The sequence below is a fragment of the Salvelinus alpinus genome, chromosome 9, assembly GCF_045679555.1.
Source record: "Salvelinus alpinus chromosome 9, SLU_Salpinus.1, whole genome shotgun sequence".
Taxonomy (NCBI): Eukaryota; Metazoa; Chordata; class Actinopteri; order Salmoniformes; family Salmonidae; genus Salvelinus; species Salvelinus alpinus.
In genome coordinates, this window is record NC_092094.1 from 22,387,271 (window position 1) to 22,414,372 (window position 27,102).

The window sequence follows — 27,102 nt, forward strand, 5'->3', positions numbered from 1 at the left end:
TGAACGCTGCTTGATTCTGACTAGGGCGACCGTGTCTGTTGAGATATTCTGCACACTGCCGAATTACAGTATATATCCACATAAGGCTGACCAAAACGGACACACTGCACTGATATATTATGTTAGAGAAGAGTTTCAATAGTTACCAATATCCTATCACCCAGCTAGCACATACTGTTCTGAGAACCATATGCTTCTTAGAGCTTGGTGAGAGCGTGGTTGTCCTATGGTTATTTTACATACAACCTTCCCACAACTTTCTGTGAATGGTGCAGGATTGTTGCTTGGCTTTGGAACATTCTCAGCACTTTTAAGGGACTTGACAAAAAAACGTTACCCACTGGGCAAAACAATTGCTGAATCAACGTGGAAAACTGATTGGATGTGAAAAAAGTCATCAGCGTAAGGGAATTTCTTATTTTCTTCACCTAATTTTGGTTGATTTCACATTGAACTCACGTTAATTGACAACTCATCCAAACGTAATACAAAACTAGATGTTGAGCTGACGTCTGTGCCCAGTGGGTATTTTCTTGGTATTTCATTACTTTAACAGAAGGTTTCATAAAAATTCAAACATGATTGTATTTAATTTCAATTTTGGTAATGTTATAGGAACGTTGTCCAACTGGTTTGACATTGGGAATGTTCTCAAATAGTTCAGAGAACGTTAAGAAACAACATTCTTCTGTGGGATTTTCAGTACTTCAGCACAAGGTTTTATACAGGTTTCCTCGTGGTTCTATTTAAAGTCATGTTCTCAAATTGTTACGAGAATGTTAAGAAACAACGTTCTTCTGTGGGAATTTCAGTACTTCAGCATAACGTTTCCTACTGGTTTCCTCATTGTTCTATTTAAAGTAATGTCCTCAAATTGTTGCGAGAACATTAAGAAAGCTTTCCATTAAAACCACAAGAAAACATTCTAAGAATGTTATTTAAACACATATACATTCCGTTCTCAGCATCAATAAAACTCTCTCTATCCTCTATATTGTTAAGTGTGTTCAGGTGTGATGGCCACACCTGATCTTAATGAGTGCTTGTTTTCCTTTGAAATGGGGTCTGTTTGAATAGACTAAAATGACCAGCTTTGTATGCGTAGCAAAAAGCTCCATCCTGGTGGCACAGAGGACTAATTCCATGGACAGAAAACAGAGGATTGTAGGTTTGAGTCTCACCGATGTGGTTGCATGCCTAAGGAAATTAAGTTCCATGTGTTCTATCTGTGCTTGGAGTTTAAAACAGTGAACGCAAAATTACCTAGCAGTGTCATTAAGTCTTACTGAAACATTCAGTTAAAGTTTTGAGGAAGTTATTCAAAACCTCCAAATAACCTATGATTTCCATTCTCAATGTCAATAAAACCTCCCAGGAAAACTTTCAAGGAACCAGAGTAAAACGTTCTCAGAACCTCCCTAGAACCTAAAAATAAATGTTACCCGAACAGGGAAAACTCTTACATCTCTTCTCAGAACATTTAAAAAACGTTACATTTTACCGGTCAGGAAACCTATGGCTTTGATCCCACAATCAATGTGAAACCAAAAACATTTGTTCCTACAACTTCAAAGGAACAAAATGTGCTATCTGGGCAGGTTGTTTTGGTTACCATATGAACCTGCTTTCCCAAATCTAGTATAGTTTTACAGTTATTCTAAAATGTGTGATGATTCAAAGCCTATTATAAGCCTATTATATAAGACATCGAAAGAAACCAACTATTGAGTCAGCTATGGGCTGAAAATGACACGGGGGAGGCTTACTGCTTTGCCTCTTCAAGCGCTCTCTGCTGCTCAATTCCTTTGCGCGTTTCCACAACCCGGCGCTGCTCGTCCTCTCAGTTCCCACTGCTCATCCCACTCCGCTACTGGACAAACCGTTGAGAACACGAAGATGCTTACGGAGCTCCTCTAAAAGGGTGCCACCAATGAATTTGACTTTACCGAGCTGATTTGGCAGAGTTTATATGGTAAGATGCATTTATTTATTTATTGCTGTTTTGTATTTAGTGTTGGTTCATACGGCAACATTTGTGTGACTGTGAACTAGTATATTATCTACACTGTTATTATTATCAGATATAGTAACTGCCAGTGATGAATTACGACGGACTTGAACTCACGTTTAGGCTTACCTGGACTGCACAGGTTACCGAACCGTGCAACATATAGGCTACGGTTATGTTGGAGGATGTTGGCGCCGCGCCACCGATAGTTTGCATTATTGTGTGATTTCTTATCTTATATCTTAGAGAACATGTCATTGACTGTGCATTTTCTTGGCACCATGTACACGACGCCTTACACCCTGTTGCTCTGAGTTGATGGAGGAGACATATATAACGTTTTATTTGAATAACATTTAGATATCACTATTTTGTTTAAAATGCACCTATATGTTCAATATTTTATTAACACTTGCCATTTTTTTACATGAGATGATTATAAACTTTCATGAGCACCACAACACCACCACCATCAAATGTTAGATATTTCCTTTGTAGTTTATCTATTGTCTTTCTAACTACTTGATTATGCTCTGTGGGTTGTATATAGCCTATGTGATTGTGTGTGTGTAAATGCACACACCTGCATAAGTTTGCATGTTGCATGAGGCATTTATGTCCTGTTTAATAATCATGTCTATGCATTCAGTGTAAAGACAGGTGCTGTAAGTCAAAATGTACAAGATAAGATCCACAATTGACCTTTCCACATCTCAAAGTGCCAGTTTGCATTTCTCTTTTCTGTGAGGTACAGGGAGACATGTAGGACTAGATTCATCTTCTGTCATATCACCGGGGTTAGTCTGTAGCCTCAGGTCAGTAGAGCTTCTCTCTCTGTGCGCCCTTCTCTCTCAGCTGGTCTGCCTGTGGCTGTTGCATGTCAGCTACTGTATGTGACTTGCCCCCCTGGCAGAGGAGAGAGTTGGGGGAGATTCTGGCAAGCAAGATCCACTCAGGGGGGCCCTAACCAATTTTTTAAAATGGTGTATTCATACTTTTAGCTGTCAGCATTGTCCATTGTCACTTCTTTCACCTGCTTCCCTAAAACCCCGCTATCTATCTATCAATCAAATGTATTTATAAAGCCCTTTTCACATTAGCAGTTGTCACAAAGTGCCTATACAGATACCCAGCCTTAAACCCCAAAGAGCAAGCAATGCAAATGTAGAAGCACGGTGGCTAGGAAAAACTTCCTAGAAACGCAGGAACCTAAGAAAAAACCTAGAGAGAAACGAGGCCCAAAGGTTGGCCAGTCCTCTTCTGGCTGTGCCAGATGGAGATTATAAGAGTACATGGCCATTAAAGCCAAATCAAAGATGTTTAAACATTCATAGGTCAAATAATAATCACAGTGGTGATAGAGGGTTCAACAGGTCAGCACCTCAGGAGTAAATGTCAGTTGGCTTTTCATAGCCGAGCAGAGAGAGAGAGAGAGAGGTCTGGGTAGCACCTCCAGGGAACAGGTCAGGTTTCCATAGCCACAGGCAGAACAGCAGAAACTGGAGTAGCAGCACCACCAGGTGGACTGGGGACGGGGACAGCCAGGAGTCGTCAGGCCTGGGGCATGGTCTTAGGGTTCAGGTTCTCTGGGAGGGGAGAGAGAGAGCATACCTAAGATCACACAGGAAACCAGAAAAAGCATATTTTGTTATTACAGCCTGAATTCAAAAGGATTAAATATACTTTTTTTTCTCACCCATCTACACACAATACCCCATAATGAAAAAGTTAAAATATGTTTTTAGAAATGTTGGCAAATTTATAGTAAATTAAGAACAGAAATATCTAATTTACTTAAGTGTTCACACCACTGAGTCAATGTTAGAATCCCCTTTGGCAGCGATTACAGCTGTGAGTCATTTTGGGTAAGTCTTTAAGAGCTTTGCACACCTGGATTGCACAATATTATTCTTTAAAAAATTCTGCAAGCTCTGTCAATTTGGTTGTTGATTATTGCTAGACAGCCATTTTCAAGTCTTGAAATAGCTTTTCAAGCCGATTTAAGCTAAAACTTTAACTACGCCACTCAGGAATAGGGCTGTTGCGGTGACCGTATTACCGGCGGTCACGAGTCATGAAGGCAGTCAAATTCCATGTGACCGTTTGGTCATGTAATTAGGCTTCTCCAAGCTCTGATGCTACTGATGGTCATTAGTAGCCTACCAACTGCCTGGTACTCAGCACTCTATTGTCCCTCCAATCACTCTGACACCAATGCAAATGTATTTGAAAATCTAATCAAACACTTCATGAGAGCCCATTTCAATAGGCTATGTATGCAATTGCGTGAGAAAACAGAGTGATAAGCCTCTACTGAAAAGAGGAGGATCAGTTTCTATAGGCTAGGCCTACTATATTTATATAACCTTCCTAATATTAAGCACATTGCTTGTATTTACAACAGGAGTATAGCCTACCTGGCTGGCATGAAAATAAACCACCGGGGAAAAGTGTCCTCCATTCGCTATTTTTCTGCTGCCCCTGTTTCGATACAGGTGCATGATAATGGTTCATTCTAAATTTAAAAAAATGGTTCACACATATTATTTAGTATATGTAAAGACAAGATTAAATCAAGAATAGTCTGATTGGTGACAATATTAGCCTATCACTTGTGAATTATATGTTATCACTTGTGAATGATGTCTACCATAAGAAAAAGCCTTTTTTTGCGAGTTTTTCAATCATAGTCGCACACCTCATGTAGCCTAGCCCATAGGGCCTATATGTTTTAATAAGGTTTGTATCACAACTAAAGGGGCCAAATAACTTCTTAAATTTAAGCACATTAATCCGCTTTACAAGGGGTGTAGAGCCTAACTGGCATACATAAGCAGCGTGTGAGTTTCAAGTTTGGGGAAGATCATTTTCACCATAAAAATGCGCCTTTATAATAAAAGCATTACATGCATAATCACATTTGTGGTCACTTTTGATAATGGTGTTTTCCCACTAATGGATCATTCACGCTTAAAGCCAACTGCCATGTGTGCATTGCTGTGCTTATAATATGAAGAAATAGCCTAATAGTTTATCAACATTTTAAGCTAAATGTTCTCATCTGTTCAATAGCCTCATTGCGTGGTTGTATTAATTTGGCATCTATCGCATCCCACAACTGTCCCAGACCATGTTTGGAATATTTATTTCTTGCACAGAATAGAATAGGTCAAGTCTTCACTTGTAGCCTGTGAGAAAGACCCGATCACGTGATGGAGAGCTGTGTGAGTGAGATGAGAGGTGCTTCAGAGCGAGCAGCATTTAGGGAGAAGGGCTGCAAATGGCCTGGATTTTTTTTAGGGTGCATCGTGGTCACACAAAGGGGATGCTGCAGGGAAATTCGTGGCATTATCAGGTGCTTCTAAAATTGTGAATGAGAGACTGACGAAGTGTGTACAGCCTGTGCAAAAAAACTAAGCAGAGCTCATGCTTTTCAAGCAACTAAAAAAAACTAAATTATTGTTGCATCATGCAGCCTTACAATGTATTAAAAATCAAAACATAGAGTTCAACATTTGTAGAACAACTAAAGTTACATTAATAACTCTAAATTAAGCATATAGGAGTACCTATTTCTTTGTTAACCGCTCAACACAGAATAGCCACATGTGTAAACTTCCTCAAATCGTTTGGGGGAAATATCCTTTCTATTTTATTCAGCTTTGTTCAATTGTATTCTTCATACTATAACAGAATATAAAATAATGCCACGGAATTCTAAGAAAATCTTGTCTGCTATGAACTAGTGTAACCCACAGCCATTTGGCATAGCCAGATCAGGACCTAACAAAAGGACAACTCAGAGTATGCTATTCTGTTCTTCTGAAATAGACTACATTTTTTCATATCATGCTTCTTTAGACCAGTCTAAAATAAATAATGGATTTATTGTGAAGTTGTAGGCTATATGACATGGATTTATTTGACTTTTTAAAATGTAGATGTTCCAAAGGTCTGCATCGGTGGGCTGGAAGCCAGGAGATGCTAAATGTGTTTATGTTAATTAACGGTCAATTACCGTGAGACCAACAGTTATTTGCTTGATGATCACCAGCGGACAAAATTTCGTGACCGCCTCCACCCTACTCAGGAACATTCAATGTCTACTTGGTAAGCAACTCCAGTGTATATTTGGCCTTGCGTTTTAGGTTATTGTTCTGCTGAAAGGTGAATTTGTGTCACGGTCTTCTAAAATAGAACCCAGAAGCAGACCAGGACAAGGAGAGTAGGACGAAGGTGAGTATTTATTTACAAGTGTAAACGTAGAGGTAGAAAGATCCAGGTGGCGGAGCGGGCAGCGGAGGTGAGTTGATGGGAGTGAATAGGCAGATCCAAGGGAGTAACAGAAGCCACCGACGACCAGGCAGGGATGGGGTGAGTGTTCTGGGTAAATGACTGTAGACAGAACAAACGGAGGTAAGTTCAAGGCAAGCAAGACGTACCAAACAACAAAACAAACTCTAACAAACTGGAGGCTGATACGCTGGCACAACATACTGTTCATGGCTAACGATCCGGCAGGGAATGGATGTCAGGTCAGAGCTTATGAAGTGGAGGGGTGATGATCAGGACCAGGTGTGCAGATAGCTGATGGGATACAGGTGCGGGTAATCAGAGATCTCCCAACTAGCTACTACGCCCGGCAACCAGACAGGGTGCGTTCCAGGACACCGGAAAAACACTCCAGGACAGAACACAGGCAAAAACAGACTCAGGAAGCGGGATTCGTGACAAATTTGTCTCCCAGTGTCTGTTGGAAACCAGACTGAACCAGGTTTTCCTCTAGGATTTTGCCTATCCGTTTCATTTTATCCCCAAAAATTCCTAATTCCTTGCCGATTACAACCATACCCATAACATTATTCAGCCACCACCATGCTTGAAAATATGAAGAGTGGTACTCAGTGATGTGTTGTTTTGGATTTTCCCCAAACATAACGCTTTGTATTCAGGAAATAAAGTTATTTTCTATGGCATTACATTTTTTGCAGTTTTACTTTAGTGCCTTATTGCAAACAGGATGCATGTTTTGGAATATTTTTATTCTGTACAGGCTTCCTTATTTTCTTCACTCTGTCATTTAGGTTAGTATTGTAGAGTAACTACAATGTTGTTGATCCATCCTCTGTTTTCTCTTATTTATAAATTCTTTATTTGAAACAAGATCAGTTTTAAAACCACATTTATCTGCTTATTTTCTATTTCATGAGATACAAAACAAGAAATGATGCAAACAACTGATTGTAATTTCTTTGTTGATTGAAAAAAATAATTTGGCTATTTTTAATCGTACTACACCGGCTCCGATCCTCGTCGGATGTGGCAGGGCTTGCAAACTATTACAGACTACAAAGGGAAGCACAGCCGAGAGCTGCCCAGTGACACGAGCCTACCAGACGAACTAAATAACTTCTATGCTCGCTTCGAGGCAAGTAACACTGAAACATGCATGAGAGCACCAACTGTTCCGGATGACTGTGTGATCACACTCTCCGCAGCCGATGTGAGTAAGACCTTTAAACAGGTCAACATTCACAAGTCTGTAATACCAACATGTTTCAAGCAGACCACCATAGTCCCTGTGCCCAAGAACACTAAGGTAACCTGCCTAAATGACCATCAACCCGTACCACTCACTTCTGTAGCCATGAAATGCTTTGAAACACCATTATCCCAGAAACCCTAGACCCACTCCAATTTGCATACCGCACCAACAGATCCACAGATGATGCAATCTCTATTGCACTCCACACTGCCCTTTCCCACCTGGACAAAAGGAACACCTACTGTATGTGAGAATGCTATTCATTGACTACAGCTCAGCGTTCAACACCATAGTGCCCTCAAAGATCATCACTAAGCTAAGGACCCTGGGACTAAACAGATCCCTCTGCAACTGGATCCTAGACTTCCTGACAGGCCGTCCCCAGGTGGTAAGGGTAGGTAACAACACATCCGCCACACTGATCCTCAACACGGGGGCCCCTCAGGGGTGTGTGCTCAGTCCGCTCCTGTACTCCCTGTTCACTCATGACTGCATGGCCAGGCACAACTCCAACACCATCATTAAGTTTGCTGATGACACAACAGTGGTAGGCGTGATCACCGACAACGATGAGACAGCCTATAGGGAGGAGGTCAGAGACCTGACCATGTGGTGAAAGGACAACAACTTCTCCCTCAACGTGATCAAGACAAAGGAGATGATTGTGGACTACAGGAAAAGGAGGACCAAGCACGCCCCTATTCTCATCGACGGGGCTGTACTAGAGCAGGTTGAGAGCTTCAAGTTCCTTGGCGTCCACACCATCAACAAACGAACATGGTTCAAGCACACCAAGACAGTCATAAAGAGGGTACGACAAAACCTATTCCCCCTCAGGAGACTGAAAAGACTCTGCATGGGTCCTCAGATCCTCAAAAGATTTTACAGCTGCACCATCGAGAGCATCCTGACGGGTTGCATCACTGCCTGGTATGGCAACTGCTCGGCCTCCAACCGCAAGGCACTACGGAGGGTAGTGTGTACGGCCCAGTACATCACCGGGGCCAAGCTTCCTGCCGTCCAGGACCTCTATACCAGGAGGAGTCAGAGGAAGACCCTAAAATTCGTCAAAGACTCCAGCCACCCTAGTCATAGACTGTTCTCTCTGCTACTGCACGGCAAGCGGTACCAGAGCGCTTAGGTCCAAAAGGCTTCTAAACAGCTTCTACCCCCAAGCCATACGACTCCTGAACAGCTAATCAAATGGCTAGCCAGACTATTTGCACCTCCCCAACTATGCATAGCCACTTTAACAACCCTACCTGCGTGTCCATAATTATCTCAAACACCTCGACACCAGTGCCCCCGCACATTGACTCTATACTGGTACCCCCTGTATATAGCCCAGCTATTGTTATTTACTGCTGCTCTTTAATTATTTGTTTTTCTTATCTCTTACTTCTTTTTTTTTTAGGTATTTTCTTAAAACTGCATCATTGGTTAAGGGCTTGTAAGTAAGCATTTCATTGTTGTATTTGGCATGTGACATTTGATTTGATTTATTATGTTTAAACTGGATTAATATCATACATTGCAAGTTACATTACATATATATACAGTGGGGAGAACAAGTATTTGATACACTGCCGATTTTGCAGGTTTTCCTACTTACAAAGCATGTAGAGGTCTGTAATTTTTATCATAGGTACACTTCAACTGTGAGAGACGGAATTTAAAACAAAAATCCAGAAAATCACATTGTATGATTTTTAAGTAATTAATTTGCATTTTATTGCATGACATAAGTATTTGATCACCTACCAACCAGTAAGAATTCCGGCTCTCACAGACCTGTTAGTTTTTCTTTAAGAAGCCCTCCTGTTCTCCACTCATTACCTGTATTAACTGCACCTGTTTGAACTCGTTACCTGTATAAAAGACACCTGTCCACCCACTCAATCAAACAGACTCCAACCTCTCCACAATGGCCAAGACCAGAGAGCTGTGTAAGGACATCAGGGATAAAATTGTAGACCTGCACAAGGCTGGGATGGGCTACAGGACAATAGGTAAGCAGTTTGGTGAGAAGGCAACAACTGTTGGCGCAATTATTAGAAAATGGAAGAAGTTCAAGATGACGGTCAATCACCCTCGGTCTGGGGCTCCATGCAAGATCTCACCTCGTGGGGCATCAATGATCATGAGGAAGGTGAGGGATCAGCCCAGAACTACACGGCAGGACCTGGTTAATGACCTGAAGAGAGCTGGGACCACAGTCTCAAAGAAAACCATTAGTAACACACTACGCCGTCATGGATTAAAATCCTGCAGCGCACGCAAGGTCCCCCTGCTCAAGCCAGCGCATGTCCAGGCCCGTCTGAAGTTTGCCAATGACCATCTGGATGATCCAGAGGAGGAATTGGAGAAGGTCATGTGGTCTGATGAGACATTAATAGAGCTTTTTGGTCTAAACTCCACTCGCCGTGTTTGGAGGAAGAAGAAGGATTAGTACAACCCCAAGAACACCATCCTAACCGTGAAGCTTGGAGGTGGAAACATCATTCTTTGGGGATGCTTTTCTGCAAAGGGGACAGGATGACTGCACCGTATTGAGGGGAGGATGGATGGGGCCATGCATCGCGAGATCTTGGCCAACAACCTCCATCCCTCAGTAAGAGCATTGAAGATAGGTCGTGGCTGGGTCTTCCAGCATGACAACGACCCGAAACACACAGCCAGGGCAACTAAGGAGTGGCTCCGTAAGAAGCATCTCAAGGTCCTGGAGTGGCCTAGCCAGTCTCCAGACCTGAACCCAATAGAAAATCTTTGGAGGGAGCTGAAAGTCCGTATTGCCCAGCGACAGCCCCGAAACCTGAAGGATCTGGAGAAGGTCTGTATGGAGGAGTGGGCCAAAATCCCTGCTGCAGTGTGTGCAAACCTGGTCAAGAACTACAGGAAACGTATGATCTCTGTAATTGCAAACAAAGGTTTCTGTACCAAATATTAAGTTCTGCTTTTCTGATGTATCAAATACTTATGTCATGCAATAAAATGCGAATTAATTACTTAAAAATCATACAATGTGATTTTCTGGATTTTTGTTTTAGATTCCGTCTCTCACAGTTGAAGTGTACCTATGATAAAAAATTACAGACCTCTACATGCTTTGTAAGTAGGAAAACCTGCAAAATCGGCAGTGTATCAAATACTTGTTCTCCCCACTGTATATATATTTATATTCTTCTTTTTTTTAAGTCAAGAACTTACCACTGTTCACCCCCTCCTTGTTTCATTTCAATGGTTCATCTCCTTTTCAGTTACGTTCTAATTTGTTTAAAAACACATTTTTCTCTTATCGCAGCCATTGAACACTGTAACTGTTTTAAAGTCACCATTGGCCTCATGGTGAAATCCCTGAGCTATTTCCTTCCTCTCCGGCCACTGAGTTAGGAAGGATGCCTGTGTCTTTGTAGTGACTGGGTGTATTGATACACCATCCAAAGTGTAATTGATAACTTCACCATGCTCAAAGGAATATTTAATGTCTTCTTTTTTATTTTTACCCATCAACCAATAGGTGCCCTTCTTTGCGAGGCATTGGAAAACATCCCTGGTCTTTGTGGTTTAATCTGTGTTTGATATTCACAGCTCGACTGAGGGATCTTACAGATAATTTTATGTGTGGGGTACAGAGATGAGGCAGTCATTCCAAAATCATGCTAAACACTATTATTGCACACTTAGTCCATGCAACTTATTGTGTGACTTGCTAAGCACATTTTCACTCCTGATCTTATTTAGGCTAGCCATAACAATGTCTCACAACCGGCTGTGATTGGGAGTCCCATAGTGCGGCGCACAATTGGCCCAGCGCCGTCCGGGTTTGACCGTCATTGTAAATAAGAATTTATTCTTAACTGACTTGCTTAGTTAAATAAAGGTTAGATAATGATTATTTTTTAAATGTAAACAAATTTGTTGAATACTTATTGCCTCAAGACATTTCAGCTTTTGATTTGAATTAATTTGTCAAAATTCCTAAAAACATAATTCACTTTGACATTATGGGTTATTGTGTGTAAGCCAGTGATTCAAAATCAAACATTTTTTTGTTAACACAACAAAATGAGGAAAAAGTCAAGGGGTGTGAATACTTCCTGAAGGCACTGTAAATAGGAGCAAGTCTATGTAATTCTTTATAGGTTAACAGTAAAACCTTGAAATCAGCCTTAGCATTAACAGGAGGCCAGTGTAGAGAAGCTAACACTGGAGTAATATGATCACACTTTTTGGGGTTTAGTCAAGGTTATAGCCGCCGTATTTTGCACTAGCTGAAGTTTAGTTAGTGCCTTACCCAGGTAGCCGGATAGTAGAGCATTGCAGTAGTTTAATCTGTGACAAAGGCATGGATACATTTTCTGCATACTTTTTTGACATAAAGTTTCTGATTTTTGCAACGTTACGAAGAAGGAAAAAAGCTGCTCGTAAAATATTTTTTTATTTCCTGCTCTGGTCAGAATGTCTGCAGAAAGTTAAAATCCCAGAGGACTGCTCTTCTGCATCGCTCTTGTTCTCCCTGAGGACAGTGTGTGAGGAGTGTCACCTCTCTGTGTTTCCCCTGGTGGCTGCAGCGTGAAGGATGTAAGGCCGGAGGAGGACGCAGGATGGAGTGTTCCTGGAAGACAGTGCTGCTGCTGGTGTGTGCCTCTCTGGGGGTCCAGTACACAGCCATCCGCACCCTGAGAGACTCCCTGTCCGGGCCCTGCCACGGTGGCGTCTACCACTGTCAAAACCGACAGCCCAAAGGTAAGAGAAAACTCAAGCATGAAACCACTAATGCACAACAACAAGCACAATTGGCTGTACTCTACATGGCTTAGGGAGCATACATTCCAGTGTATCTACTTTGTGTGTCTACTGAGGAGTCTTACATTGCCAGAGCCCACACCCCAAAGGTAGGGTCAAAACTCTGCCAAGCATGTCCCCACTAACTCAGAAAAATAAGCACAAAGTGGCTATGCTAGTATATGGCTTAGGGAGCACACATTCTGCTGTATGTTCTAGCCTACTTTGTGTGTGTCTACCACTGCCAAAGCCAGCTGCCCAAAGGTCTAGGCATATCTCTGCCAAGCATGTAACCACTAATATAGAACAAGCACAAAGTGGCTGGACTGTATATATGGCTTAGGGAGCACACATGGGAGCCTGCATTATACTGTATGTACTTAGTGTGTGTCTACCGCTGTGAGAGCCAACAGCCCAAAGGTAAGGCTCTATTTGCAAAGCACATAACAAGACTGAGCAACAAACAGAAGTAGCTATACATTCGACTGTATGTATTTTGTTCTTTAATTAAAGTAGAATTTTAATTGAGACTGTGTTCTAGTCTTGCTCAGTAACTGGTAGGGTTTAAACTGAGGCCTCTATTATGTAGCTAGACTAGTGGAGGCTCCTCAGAGGAGGAAGGGGAGAACCATCCTCCACAGTGAATTTCATTTAAGAAAATATATTTTATATAGATAAAACTACACAAAATATATTCACATTCCACCAAATAATTAATTAAAACACACAGTTTTGCAACGAAGGTCTACAGGAGCCTCAACAACTTTGTAGGGTAGCACCATGGTGTAGTTGGAGGACAGCTAGCTAGCTTCCGTCCTCCTCTGTGTACATTGACTTCAATACAAAACCTAGGAGGATCATGGTTCTCACTTACACTGTAATTATGACAACTTCCGGAGGACATCCTCCAACCTATCAGAGCTCTTACAGCATGAACTGACATGTTGTCCACCGAATCAAAGGATCAGAGACTGAATCTAGAACTGAAAGCATAAGCTACAGCTAGCTCAGCAGTGCATAAAATGTGGTGAGTAGTTGACTCAAAGTGAGAGAAAGACAATAGGTGAACAGTTTTGAACAAATTAATTAATTCAAAAATGAAGGAGGAGCAAGTGAGATATATTTTTTTACTTTCACTTATTTAGGTAGCAAATGCAGCTAGCTACTGTAGTTTAGCCTACTCAAACACCCTGCTCAAACAGAGGAATGCTATGTTAGCTAGCTGGCTATGACTATCCAACACTGGAACTCTTCCAAGTCAAGGTAAGCTTTTGGCTTTACTAATTTATTGCCACCGGGTCCCACCGGTTTAACTACTAAACGGCTTACAGGCTGTATACTGCACTACACGATTGTAGCGGGTTTACTAACGCGTTAATTCTATTAACTATGTTGACTATGATGTTGCTTTAGCTAATATGGTGACAACAATGTAGGCTCTCTGTAGCGGTTATGATATGAAGGTTTGGCTTGGAAAGGCTTTTTTGCCTGGCCAACAGACAGCTGATGTGCTGTGCATTGAAGTCCACAAGCAAAGGGAAAAGGTGAAAGGATTCTGTTGAAAAACGTTTCTTAAACGGAAGCAAACAGAACGAAACGGGGATAAATATACCTGAATTTGTCCAATAGAAATTCTCGTTTGCAACTGCTGGACTAATGATTTTATTTATTTATTTATTTCACCTTTATTTAACCAGGTAGGCAAATTGAGAACACGTTCTCATTTACAATTGCGACCTGGCCAAGATAAAGCAAAGCAGTTCGACACATACAACAACACATAGTTACACATGGAGTAAAACAAACATACAGTCAATAATACAGTGAAAAATAAGTCTATATACAATGTGAGCAAGTGAGGTGAGATAAAGGAGGTGAAGGCAAACAAAATATATAAAATATATATATAAATAAATAAAAATATAAAAAAGGCCATGGTGGCGAAGTAAATACAATATAGCAAGTAAAAAAAACACTGGAATGGTTGGTTTGCAGTGGAAGAAAGTGTAAAGTAGAGATAGAAATAATGGGGTGCAAAGGAGCAAAATAAATAAATAAATACAGTAGGTAAAGAGGTAGTTGTTTGGGCTAAATTATAGATGGGCTATGTACAGGTGCAGTAATCTATGAGCTGCTCTGACAGCTGGTGCTTAAAGCTAGTGAGGGAGTTAAGTGTTTCCAGTTTCAGAGATTATATTCCTGATCAGCTAGGTACAGGCAAGAGTGTGTAACTTGGTATTGAATGTGTCACTGTCTGTCCATGTGTCACTGTCTGTCACCTAAAATCTTTCTCCTCTCGACCTGTGTGCACCTACGTTGTAACTTTCATTCATAGGCTAGGTTGTAGCAAACTCATGATGGGTATAGGGAAAATTGTTGTATCATGTAGTAGCATAAACCTATCAATGTTACATTGAACTGGGTGAATGGAATATGAATGACAGTCATCCAATATGCTGTAATAGAAATAAGGCCATGCTCATGAAAAAAATAATCGTCCTCCCTCATCTTAAACGGCACTGACAGCCACTGATTAGACAGTAGAAATAACTTGTGACTCAACTGATGGCCAGCAGTCACTTTAAATGCGACCAGTAGAGGGCATACATAGACATTTTATTTTACAATTGCTTGATAATATATTTCAAAAACCTCCTAATTGAGTATATATATTCAGGGTTCACAAGTTTGATTTTGTGAATTTTTGCCCACATAAAACATTTATGTGGTATTCATACGGGAAGAAAGTTTGTTTGCGTGGGTCATTAGTCAGTGACTCTCGAGGAGCAGAGGGAGAGAGCAAATAGTAAGCTAATACTTACCCAAGGGAAGTCCCCTTTTCATTGAGGAGAGGATGAGAGAGATGTAATATCTGTGATTCATTTTTATTCATTTGACAATTATCCTCCAGTTTATCCTCATTAATCAGCTTTCGCGGGGTGGCTGTATACGCCTTTCGTCAAGCTCGTCTCCAGATAAAAGTAACGACCCCTTTGCAATCAACTTCTCATCAGCAGTAATTACACGTTAGCAATCCGCTCTATATTTAGAGAAGAGACATTTCACCAGTCCTTGGGTAAACATCGGCAGACAAGCATCTTACTCATGCATGTTTAGCCTACTTTCTGAATTATTTAAGCAAATTGGCTGGATAGAGTCTTCAGTTGGTTTTTCTTAGTCCTCTGTTATGATGATGATACCGGATTCTATTTTACTTTTATAAACTTCTTTCATTCCACGTGTCCATGTGCCAAGAGCTTAGGATTGGTTGCAGAATGTCTTTATCTGAAATTGTATGAAAGTCAACCAATTAATATTAACAGTTACTTATAAAGTAGTAAAATAAAGAACAATCATGAAGTTGCCCTCTAAATAAGTCAACTAAGACCCATACTGTTGTATATAGACTTTTTAAATACTTAATCAACTGTATCATATTCTAGAAAGATATGCAGCTATTGTAGTTATTGCAACTATCACAGTACAATAGGCTATGTGTATTACATGGGTACAGATATCATCTCCTTGTCCCCTTGTCCTTCTAGACTCCAGGTGGAGAGCTCTGTGTGAGGACAACACGTTGCCCATGGAAACATCGGCCATGGCCTCCCGGCGCCACATCCTCCTGTTCGCCACCACCCGCAGCGGCTCCTCCTTCACCGGTCAGCTCTTCAATCAGCATCCGGCCATCTTCTACGCGTTCGAGCCCCTCTACCACGTCCAGCAGGCCTTCACCAACTCCAGTGGCAGACTGCGTCGGGCCCTGGACCGCCGGGCCCTGCTGGGGGCCTACCGGGACCTCCTCCTTAACCTCTACACCTGTGACCTACGCTTCCTGGAGAACTACATCCGCCCTGAGCCCCAGGACCACATCACTGGGTCCTTCTTCCGCCGGAGCTCTAGCCGAGCTCTCTGCTCCCCCCCTGTGTGCCCCGAGGGTGGTGAGGGGGCCTCAGCCTCTGGGAGTCAGCCTGATGAGACCTGGTGCCCCAAGAAGTGCGGGGCGCTGAACCTCACCCTGGCCTCCATCGCGTGTCTTTCACGGGGCCACGTGGCCATCAAGACAGTGCGTGTCCCTGAGGTGGGGGACCTGCGCACCCTGACCGAGGACCCTCGGCTAGACCTAAGGATCGTTCACCTGGTGCGCGACCCCAGAGCCATCCTGGCCTCGCGCATGATGGCATTCTCTGAGCAGTTTCATGCCTGGAAGATCTGGAACGCTACAGGCAGGCAGCCGCGCTACGTAGACCTAGCTCAGATCACCAGCACCTGCAGGGACATGGCAGACTCAGCAGAGACAATGCTGCAGAGGCCGGCGTGGCTGCGTGGACGCTACCTCTTGGTGCGCTACGAGGACCTGGCCCTCAACCCCAAGGAGAAGGCTCAGGAGATCTACAGGTTTGTGGGGTTGGAGATGGATGAAAGCGTGCGCTCGTGGATCGCACATAACACCAACAACAGCGCGCCTCCTACATCCGAGTGGAACTATAAGTACTCCACCACCAGAGACTCCAAAGCCACAGCAGAGAGCTGGAGGCTGAGACTAGGGTTTGATATAGTGAGGACTTTGCAGACTTTGTGCAATGATACACTCTCTCTTTTAGGCTACAGGGTGGTCCACTCTGTGGCTGATCTGAGAAACATGTCTAATAGTCTGGTGGAGCCCAGGCCTTTTCAGACTCTCGTATAACTGTGACCATGCAGGTGGTTGGATATAATGCTACAAGAGCTCCATAGTGTAACTGATATGTTGTCTGTGTCTTCACTCGAACACAGGCAATCCAATTTTGTTCTTTAACCACTAATTGGTCTTTTGACCAATCAGATCAGCTCTTTTGCCTATAATTGGGCAAACAATCAGAATTGGGCTGCCTGTGTAAATGCAGCCAATGATACAACGTTTTATTTCACAGAAACGTTTTATGACTATGATTATGACTCTGTCTGTGTGTGTCTTCATTGCATTTAATATCTCCAAGCATGTTTTGTTTATGCCTAGCAATTTAAGATATTTACCCCCAAAATTGTTGGGAATTTAATGCATTTCATTTACAGTTTGCATGTGGTTTGAAAATTACACTCCAAAAACCGACAACTCAACTGCCAGTCCAGTATGTTACCTGACAGTATCGAGGAGAATCTCAGGTTTTTGAGTTGTCTTAGATAAAGCTTCTTAGTGTACGTGTTTATGTGCTGCTCCATTCAAAGTTCCTGGCTCTGCTCTTATTTATTCACCCTTATTTTACCTGGTAAATTGACTGACAACATATTCTCTTTCACAGCAATGACCCGGGGAAGCTACATGTATACTTAAGGCCATATTTATACTTTACCTTAGAATGTTATGTTTTTAATCCTGGAAATAATATTGTTTCTATGTTCTTTTTCCTGGAAATTCAATGTGTCTATGTCCAATGTATTCATGTTTTATTTCCTAGAATATCAATTGCTGACGTTGCACTGATGCCAGCGCTTAGTACAGTAATTCTAGCCTCAAGTCACTCTAATGGTGTTATGTTTTCTGAGAATGGCTCGATGCAGGTCATCCATTTATGCTCACCTTAAAGGGATGGAGGGGATTTTTGTGAAATGAAAATTATAGTGCTTGCCTGACAAAGCATCTTCGAAAATGCTCTGAATGATGCCTGGAAACGGCTTAAAATGTCACAGGTAACCACACCATGAAGATCAGAGCCTGTATCCTACTTTGTATTGCAACCTGATTTCAAATGTACACTTCAGAACACTTCAGACAGAGGCCTTTGGTTGGTACACTGTATATACTATAATATATGTGTTATAAAAGGTGTCAGTGCTTTGTCTTAAGTCTGTAACCATCAACTGTAAATCATGTTTGTCAAAATATCATAAAGCTATGTTTATAAATGTAATATTTTCTAAATAAATCGATTTAACATAAACAAATTGTGTTTATTTGATTAAGTTAGGCTAATTGTGCTGAAGTCAGTCAAACGACAATCCTTCAATATCAAAATGAAAACCTACAGACAAGGACATTGTGGTTAGAATAATTTATGTAACTGAGCCTGGTGCTAATTCAACATCTATCATTTTATTTCCGCTCCTATCGAATTTGGATTGTCTTCAAACCAAACCTAAATCTTGTCATTGCTGATGTGGGGAAATAAACAATCAATAGTATTGACTCTGAGAGAATCCTAGTGGACAGAATTGATGTATAATGTTAAAGGTTTCTTAAAGTTTGGTGAAAGCATGGTTCTCCTATGATTATTTTGCGAACCATATGTTATCTGATTATCTGAGAACCATGTTTCTTAGGTGAGAATTTCAGTAATTCATCATAACATTTTCTACAGGTTTCCTCATGGTTCTATTTAAAGTCATGTTCTCAGAACATTAAGAAAACTTTCCATAAAAAAACCCACAAGAAAACATTCTAAGAATGTTATTTAAAAACATACATTCCTTTCTCAGCATCAACAAAATTCTATCCTCTATCTTGTTCAGCGTGTTCAGGTGTGTTGGCCGCACCCACTAATTGGCCACACCTGATCTTAATGAGTGCTTGTTTTCATTAAAATGGGGTTTGTATAGACTAAAATGAACAGCTTTGAATGACTTAAAAAAACGTGGCATGCTAGCTCTATCCTGATGGTACAGTGGACTAATTCCATGGATAGAGAACATAAGTTCGAATCTCACCAACACCGTGCCACAATAAAAAAAGAAATATCTTTGAAATATCTAAGCAAATTCATTTTCATGTTCTCAGAACCTTTAAAAAATGCTCAGTTTTATCTGTCAGGAAACGTGTGGCTTCGTTCCCAGAACCAATGGGAAACCAAAAACGTACGTTCCCACCACATCCAATGAACCAAATGTGCTAGCTGGGCAGCCTATGATTCAATTAGTTCATCTAACAGCCTCTCTATGGCAGGCTGCATCTCACAAACAGGAGAGGAGACAGCCATGGGTCCTTTGCCAGGTTTCCCATTTGCAATTGGCCTCAGTGCCCAAAACAGTGAGAGGTAACGTGCCATCTCGAGACACCATTTCACTGTTGAGACACTCTCCTCAGGCTTACTTATTGAGATGAGTTCCGCAAGTAGTTCCTGAAGGAAACGCATTGCCCAACTAGCACATAATGTTCTAAAAACCATATGCTTCTTAGAGCTTGGTGAGAGCGTGGTTGTCCTATGGTTATTTTACAAACAACCTTCCCACAACTTTCTGGGAATGGTGTAGGATAGTAGCTTGGCTTTGGAACATTCTCAGCACATTTAAGTAACTTGACAACAACAACAAAAAATATTGCTATTTCATTACTTTAACAAAACCTTTCCTAAAAGTTCAAACATGGTTCAATTTAATTAAAACGTTGTTAATGTCCGAGGAATGTTCTCCAACCGGTTTGTCATTGGGAATGTTCTCAAATAGTTCAGAGAACATTAAGAAACAACATGTTGTTTCTTAGTCTTGATCACGTTGAGGGAGAGGTTGTTGTCCTGGCACCACACGGCCAGGTCTGACCTCCTCCCACAAGAAAACTTCAGTAATGTTCAGAGTTATAAAAAGGTTATTTAAAAACATATACATGCCGTTCTCAGCATCAACATAACTCTCTCTATCCTCTATCTTGTTAAGTGTGTTCAGGTGGGAACTCCAAGCACAGATAGGACACATGGTTATTTGCTTAGGCATTAATCATGCAAACACATTTCTTTTTTTATTGGTTCAAAGCAATCAACCTAAGCTAGCAGTGTTATTAAAAGTCTTATTGAAACATGTTCTCTGGGGGCCTCCCGGGTGGCGCAGTGGTCTAGGGCACTGCATCGCAGTGCTAGCTGCGCCACCAGAGTCTCTGGGTTCGCGCCCAGGCTCTGTCGCAGCCGGCCGCGACCGGGGGGTCCGTGGGGCGACGCACAATTGGGCTAGCGTCGTCCGGGTTAGGGAGGGTTTGGCCGGTAGGGATATCCTTGTCTCATCGCGCTCCAGCGACTCCTGTGGCGGGCCGGGCGCAGTGCGCGCTAGCCAAGGGGGGCCAGGTGCACGGTGTTTCCTCCGACACATTGGTGCGGCTGGCTTCCGGGTTGGAGGCGCGCTGTGTTAAGAAGCAGTGCGGCTTGGTTGGGTTGTGCTTCGGAGGACGCGTGGCTTTCGACCTTCGTCTCTCCCGAGCCCGTACAGGAGTTGTAGCGATGAGACAAGATAGTAATTACTAGCGATTGGATACCACGAAAATTGGGGAGAAAAGGGGGTAAAATTAAAAAATTAATAAAAAAAAAAAAAGAAACATGTTCTCTGAAGGTTATTTAATTGCCTTCAAATAACCTACCATTTCTGTTCTTGGAACGTTAATAAAACCTCCCAGGAAAGCTTTCAGGGAACCATAGTAAAACATTCTCAGAACCTCCCTGCAACCTAAAAATTCATGGCTTCTTATCCAGAACCAATGGGAAACCAAAAACGTACGTTCCCACCACTTCCAAGGAGCCAAATGTGCTAGCTGGGATTGCATTAATCATTGTATATAGCTAGCAATATTGATTGGATTTTGATTTCCCACCCTTTCAAGTGCAGACATTGCAGCTTTCCCCTTTGAACACAGATATTCTCAGCTTCCTTAGGAACTATTAATGCCAATACCAAGAGCAAATCATACCAAAATGGCAGAAATGTGTGTTCTTTGATTAGCATATTCATGCTCTTCTCTCCTGTGCTCAAATAGTTAAATAGTCCCTGTGGTAATGTAACTTCACCCGACCCCGTAGCTGTTCCATAGCTGCTGACTCCGGGGATATTTCACAGCCGCCCTGAGAATCTATCTACAGAGGAAACTGAATAGAAACAGGATTTAAGATGCGTGGCGAGAAAGAGAGGAGCTGTCTTTCTTTGAACCTAATCTGCAAGGCTACACAAACCAACCATAAAGCAGGGTTTATGACACCCTTAGAGAAGTGTTTCATTGGCTTTTCCATCCTACTCTGACACACAAAGCTGCGAGTGGCCTGACTCAGTCCGCTAGCTAATCGCCCATCTCTTCACACTCGATACCCCTCTCTCTCTTCTCTCTGTCCTTAACCCTGCTGACAAATTTGGACTTATCGAGGCTGGCCATCACCATTGGCTGTCATCAGATACAGTGCTGACATTGTAAAGTGTGAGTGCTTTGTGTGCGTGTGCACCAGAAGAGGCTGGTGGGAGGAGATATAGGGGGATGGGCTCATTGTAATGGCTGGAATGAAATCAATGGAATGGTACCAAACACATGGAGACAACGTGTTTGACTCCATTCCATTGATTCCAATATAAAGAGGACACTTTACAGCCAATGGGGGGAGAGAAGAGAACCATCTCTGCTCTTCAGTGAAAGACACAAACGACTTCCTTCTCGGGAAACATTGATCAAGCAAAGGCCACGTGCTGGTGAAAGAAGAAAGCAGACTTTCCAGTTACAACGGCTACGGAAACCAATTGTGAAATGCTATCCAGCTTGCACTCAAAGATCGGTCCACAGCTGAAATGATCAATTGTCATTTCTTTGATATTTCTAGCATTAGGCTACGCCTTGTTCTTAGACTTCCTAAAGGTTCAAATTTATTTTATACAAAATCCAAAATAAAAAATGATCTCTCCTTGATATTATACAGTATGCAAAATGTTTTCCAGACGCTATCAAGGTCCCAACAGTGGACAAACTGTTAGCATTTTTCACTCGCCTCTTGGGGAGCCGAACATGTCATTTACTGAGGGATTAAGGAGCGGTTAAGAGACCACTCTGTGGCTCCGTATCTTTATTACAGGAGCCACACAGGCCCTGAGCACACATCAGCTTCTGTCATCCTCATCACTCACACACTGTTATTTTCTCCTGCTCAGAGATGCACCCTCCATCCTCATCCCGCCACTGCCTCCTAACCACTTCTAGCACACTCATAGTCCTACACCTCAACTATATTTCATTCCTCACCTACTGCACTGACAGTGGAATCCTCATGATGGATTTAATGGGAAGATTCTGACATTCACACGTGGTCGCACATGTGTGCACACGGTGCACGCATACTGTACACACACACGACGGGCAAGGCACACACATGGCACACACAAACACACTACATTTTTCAACATGGTTAGGCCTATATACAGTCTGCCTAACATGTACCAGAGGAGGCTGGTGGGAGGAGCTATAGGAAGACGAGCTCATTGTAATGGTTGGAATGGAATTCATGGAATGGATTCAAACGTGGTTTCCATTTATTCCTTTCCAGCCATTACAATGTGCCTGTCCTCCTATAGCCCCTCCCACCAGCCTCCTCTGACATGCACCATAGGCACTGTATAACATCACTATCAGATATTAGTTTCTAAAGTTTAAGTTTCATTATTAATATTCCATTGTCTTGTACTCTGGCCTATATTCCATTGCTGGCAGCCGTTGTATCTTCTATGTGTTGACTTACATGAGCCAGGCTTTTCATAGTGAGCAGTCCAGTCAGCAGAGTAGCGTCTTGAATACAACTCCTCAAGCTAAATGCGAGCCAGCAACACCAAATGTAGTACTGTCAGCGATACTACACACTACACAGCTCACAAAGGCAGCACGATGATGTACTCAAGCACTCACAACACTCCATACCAACCGCTGCACTAAAGCTTTATACATATAGGTCAACCACAGCAACCCATTTAAATACTACACACACATCTGTGACTCTCTTGAAACTGTCAGTGGGAGCTAAATCATAGGTCCACATCATTACAATAATTAAATGGCTAATTGATCCCATCCCTTAGTGGCCGATTGAGTAGAATGTTCGCTGCACCACAAGGGCATATGATGATTGCTAAATTGCTGTGATAACGCTAAGTGTAATTAGGCATATTACAATTTGAGGTAATAGATGTCATAAAATGACATTTCAAACGGCGTCATATTTTCATAAAGAGGGGAGAGCTATTTTAAGTATTTTATATGTAGTATGGCATTAAAGGAGAGAGATAAGGACTTGAAATAGAAAGGAAAACACAGTGACGGATGATGTACATCCCTGTATGGATTGATGTAGCCTGGGTGTCAGTCTGTTACTGCTCTCTTCTCACATTTGGCATGACAATTCCATGAGCAAAATCAGAAACAGACCTTCACATAGGCTTGGATAGATGTTGTGAGTATTCCAATACTGTAGTTATTATACATAACATTGGTCTACTGAAATTGGAACAATACTGTATATTAAATTAAACGGTTAAAGTGCTTGAGTTCCAGTTTAAAGAAGAAAGGGAAATCTAGATGCTATAGAGTAAATTCTGTAGCTCTTTAAATGTAGGCTACAGTATGTGTCCTTTCACTGTTTCACATATGAAATGCACATCGCTAAGAGCACTGATTTAAAGGCTGCTTTGTGCCTGTGAATCTTCTCTCGGCTAAACTTTTCAAGACTATAAAAGTCTTCAATCTCAGTGGGATACTCACATCTATCATCAGGCAGATCCCTTACAGTGAGCGGCTACACTCTTTTTTCAACGTGGCTATTGTTCCCTACTGGCTTGCAGCTCTCCCTTCTTCTATTTCATCCAGCTTTGCTTTTTAATAGACATCTCAAGGAGGAAGTTGTTTTGTTTTCATGGAACTCTAGAGCTGGGTCTGTAATCATTTCAGAACAGGAGTGCTGATCTAGGATCATATTCGCCTTTTAAGTCATAAAGAATAAGAGGGGGGACCTGAATTTATAAGCACTCCTAGTCTTAGATGCTTTATGAATACCGACCCTGACGATTAGGGGAGGTAAGGAGTTGAGAGACTACCCACTGGGCAAAAACTGGTTAAATCAACATTGTTTCCATATCATTTCAACCCAAAAATGTAATGTGATGACGGTGATTCAACATGGAAAACTGATTTGATTTTCAAAAAGTACGATGTCTGTGCCCAGTGGGTAGAGACCTCAGACATAATGTATCTGAGAGAGGGTGAGAATGTGTGCTAGGATCAAAACCTCCCTGAATCTCAACAGATCACACATGCTGCTTATATTAGTACCATTTACCTCTCCCCTGTTACCGGGAGCTCCACGCCCCCTTATATAGAACTTCCATGCTATGCCAGAATAATGGTGGGGTCTGGGGGAATGCTGCAGCACTCTCTCCTTCTATGCTAATATTCCAACACCCTGAAGGGGATAGGCTCACTTTACATTGGACTCCTTTTATTTTTGTTTCTTTTTCCCCTCTGGATAAAGGTGCACCAGAACTGTCAGCAGTTCCTCAATGAATTCCACACTACTCTCATCTTCACAGGGAAACTCATACATAATTCACTGGCAAAGGGCACAGAACGGAACTGAACCTAACTGGGTAATATGCTTCTTCAACTAGCTTTACCTCTTGGTCTTGTTTCAATAGGATGTGTGTAAATTAGCGAGGCAGCGAATTGTGACTTTAAGGTTCAATCTGCGCATATAGTGGCTTGCAAAAGTATTCACCCCCTTGGCATTTTTTCTATTTTGTTGCCTTACAACCTGGAATTAAAATGGATTTTTGGGAGGTTTGTATCATTTGATTTACACAACATGCCTACCACTTTGAAGATGCAAAATATTTTTTGGTGTGAAACAAACAAGAAATAAGACAAAAAAACAGAAAACTTGAGCGTGCATAACTTTTCACCCCCCAAAGTCAAAACTTTGTAGAGCCACCTTTCTCAGCAATTACAGCTGCAAGTCTTGGGGTATGTCTCTAAAAGCTTGGCATATCTAGCCACTGGGATTTTTGTCCATTCTTCAAGGCAAAACTGCTCCAGCTCCTTCAAGTTGGAAGGGTTCCGCTGGTGTACAGCAATCTTTAAGTCATACCACATATTCTCAATTGGATTGAGGTCTGGGCTTTGACTAGGCCCATCTCTGGAAGACTGAAACAGGTTTCCCTCAAGAATTTCCCTGTATTTAGCACCATCCATCATTCCTTCAATTCTGACCAGTTTCCCAGTCCCTGCCGATGAAAAACATGGTGTTCTTGGGGTGATGAGAGGTATTGGGTTTGCACCAGACAGAGTTTTCCTTGATGGCTAAAAAGCTCAATTTTAGTCTCATCTGACCAGAGTACAGTCTTCCATATTTTTGGGGATTCTCCCAGATGCCTTTTGGCAAACACCAAACATGTTTGCTTATTTTCTTCTTTAAGCAATGGCTTTTTATCTGGCCACTCTTCTGTAAAGCCCAGCTCTGTGGAATGTACGGCTTAAAGTGGTCCTATGGACAGATATTCCAATCTCCGCTGTGAAGCTTTGCAGCTCCTTCAGGGTTATCTTTGGTCTCTTTGTTTCCTCTCTGATTAATGCCCTCCTTCCCTGGTCTGTGAGTTTTGGTGGGCGGCCGTCTCTTGGCAGGTTTGTTGTGGTGCCACATTCTTTCCATTTAAAAAAATAATGGATTTAATGGTGCTCCGTGGGATGTTCAAAGTTTGATATTTTTTATAACCCAACCCTGATCTGTACTTCTACACAACTTTGTCCCTGACCTGTTTGGAGAGCTCCTTGGTCTTCATGGTGCCGCTTGCTTTGTGGTATTGCAGACTCTGGGGCCTTTCAGAACAGGTGTATACATACTGAGATCATGTGATAGATCATGTGACACTTAAATAAAGTCCACCTGTGTGCAATCTAACTAATTATGTGACTTCTGAAGGTAATTGGTTGCACCAGATCTTATTTAGGGGCTTCATAGCGAAGGGAGTGAATACATATGCACCCACCACTTTTCTATTTGTAATTCTTTAGAATTTTTTTAAACAAGTTATTTTTTAAATTTCACTTAATCAATTCGGACTATTTTGTGTATGTCCATTACATGAAATCAAAATAAAAACCCATTTAAATTACAGGTTGTAATGCAACAAAATAGGAAAAACGCCAAGGGGGATGAATACTTTTGCAAGGCACTGTAGCATAGTTCTGAGATATTGAGAATCAAAGTTTTCACATGCCAGATCTCAGAACTGTTTGTAGAGAATTCTTCTTTCATATCCCATTAAGGTCCTTACTTTAAAGGTAACAAAGGTACAGAGTATCAAAATCCTGAGACATTTGTAAATCAGATTCTTTAGGGGGATGCAATTGCAGATAGAACCTTAAAGCTCTGAAATGTCAATCTGGGTTTGAGGTTCTATCTTACACTTCTGAATTAGACATGTTGAGTTGAAAAATCTGTAGCTATTTGAATACATAAATTATATCCTTATTTTATCAAGATATAGTCAGAACACATTATGAAATACATTAAGATTAATAACTGTCATCACTGAACAACAATGTGACAACATAATTTACCTTAAGATTTCTGAGTTTAGTTGTTTTTTTTGTGTGCCATTATCGCTGGCTAGACTAGCCTAGACCATACTTATAGGGAGATGGCAAAGACGTGTTCTGATTGGTCCATCTGTATAAATTCAGGCTTGTGATTGGATTGCAGATAGAACCATAAATTCAAATGGGTTCATGCAGACAGAATTTTCTAGTTGTTCATTTTTTTCACTTACTTATTCAAAAAATCTAACTTCACAGACTTATGAAGAACCATCTAAAGATCCGTTACATGTGACAAACAAATTTTTGAATTTTTTTTTTCAGACTTTCTAGTCCCAAGGTATTGCTCATTTCAATATGCGAAAGGGATAGAAACAGGCAAAGAGAGGGAGATAGAACCATATACGAGATATTGTAGCAATAGCTTTTTGTGACACACACATGAAGCTGTCTCTTTTGGTTCAAAGGTGGTCATTTAAG

General features: G+C 41.7%; 1 protein-coding gene across 2 annotated transcripts; it reads left to right on the plus strand.

Annotated features, from left to right (window-relative positions):
• Positions 1-1,602: 1,602 nt before the first annotated feature.
• Positions 1,603-18,263, plus strand: LOC139584498 (carbohydrate sulfotransferase 1-like). 2 transcript variants are annotated; one of them, XM_071416439.1, is made up of 3 exons: positions 1,603-1,972; positions 12,125-12,299; positions 15,884-18,263. In XM_071416439.1, exons 1-3 carry the CDS (start codon positions 1,970-1,972, stop codon positions 17,026-17,028), a joined length of 1,323 nt encoding a protein of 440 aa, XP_071272540.1. In that variant the 5' UTR covers positions 1,603-1,969; the 3' UTR covers positions 17,029-18,263. The 2 variants fall into 2 exon arrangements, with proteins under 2 accessions (XP_071272540.1, XP_071272539.1); XM_071416438.1 differs by having other exon boundaries at positions 1,665-1,972; positions 12,011-12,299.
• The last annotated feature ends 8,839 nt before the right edge of the window (positions 18,264-27,102 follow it).

Coding starts and splice junctions, on each gene's coding strand:
- LOC139584498 (XM_071416439.1), top strand. Junction 12,300..15,883: donor TCAAAACCGACAGCCCAAAG/GTAAGAGAAAAC, acceptor TTGTCCTTCTAG/ACTCCAGGTGGAGAGCTCTG.